This window comes from Arachis stenosperma, chromosome 8 (assembly GCF_014773155.1).
Source record: "Arachis stenosperma cultivar V10309 chromosome 8, arast.V10309.gnm1.PFL2, whole genome shotgun sequence".
NCBI classification, from domain to species: Eukaryota; Viridiplantae; Streptophyta; class Magnoliopsida; order Fabales; family Fabaceae; genus Arachis; species Arachis stenosperma.
In genome coordinates, this window is record NC_080384.1 from 33,321,516 (window position 1) to 33,322,784 (window position 1,269).

A 1,269-nucleotide genomic window follows, 5' to 3' on the forward strand; every position below is an offset into this window, starting at 1 on the left:
AATTTACTAAAATACCCCTAATAACAAATATCTTTAATTAAAATTAACATTATCACAATTAAATTTACTAAAAAAATATTACTATTATCCAAATGAAAGTTACAAAGAAGTCTCAAAAATAAAAAATTACTTGCACTAATAAGCATACATGCACAACTCTTATACAAGAACACAAACACAAACAAAATGAAATCAATGTTATGACAGACAACCTCACACATAGAAAAATTATTACAATTATCGAGCGTGATGTCTTCTCCTCCATTGGTTCCACATTTCTTGTGCAAGTTGATCTCTCCATCTACCCCAAGCATCACTTGTCTCAATATGGTGGATCGTCTCACCATCTACTCCAAGTATATTTTGATCTTCTATCTCATCAATAGGATCCACAACTATCACTCTTCTAATATGATTATGCAAAAGGCAATAAGCAGTTATAATTCTTCCTTGAGTCTTAATAGGATAAAATGATCTTCCCCTTAAAATTCCCCATCTTGCTTTCAATACTCCAAATGCCCTTTCAATGACATTCCTAGCTTGTGAGTGTTTCATATTAAAAAACTCTTGAGCTGTACTGGGTTGATTATGTGAATTAAACTCACTCAAATGATATTTTTGTCCTCTATAAGGTGCCAAAAATCCTTCACAATTCATGTATCCAGCATCACATAAGTAATAATGACCTAGTGTGACATACACAATTGAACAAAATTAATGAAAGATCAAATAGTTACTTTGATAACATATTAAAGTCTCAATAAAATACCTTGGGGAACACTAAACCCATTGCGAAATAGTGCATCTCGCAATACCCTAGAATCCGCAGCTGAACCCTCCCAACCCGCCAGTACGTAGATAAATTGCATATCGGGAGCAACCACTCCAAACACATTGGTTGTTATGTCACCTTTTCTGTTTCGATATCTAGGCTTATCAGCCTCAAGGACATTGACTTTGATATGAGTACCATCTAAGGCTCCTAGGCAATCCTAAAATCCAAAACAAAGATCAATTAACTCAATCCTAAAGAACACCAACCATATGAGATTTAACAACATTAGCAAAATAAATTACCTTAAACCATTTCCATCGTTCATCCATTTTATCCTGACTAAATGGTTGAGGTTTCTTCAGTAAGAGATTATGACATCTCAAAATAGCAAGCAATACATCATTAAACTGCCTACTAATTGTTTCTTCAGATCTCACAAATTGTCTCTTTATTACTCTAATTTTGACGTCATGTGCTATAATATGTAAAAACAT

At 33.3% G+C, this 1,269-nt stretch overlaps 1 protein-coding gene across 1 annotated transcript; it reads right to left on the reverse strand.

Annotated features, from left to right (window-relative positions):
• Positions 1-237: 237 nt before the first annotated feature.
• On the reverse strand, positions 238-1,269 carry LOC130945835 (protein ALP1-like). The gene is made up of 3 exons (XM_057874531.1): positions 1,078-1,269; positions 770-992; positions 238-686 (listed from the first exon to the last, which is right to left on the reverse strand). The coding sequence occupies exons 1-3, from the start codon at positions 1,267-1,269 to the stop codon at positions 238-240; spliced, it is 864 nt and encodes a 287-aa protein (XP_057730514.1).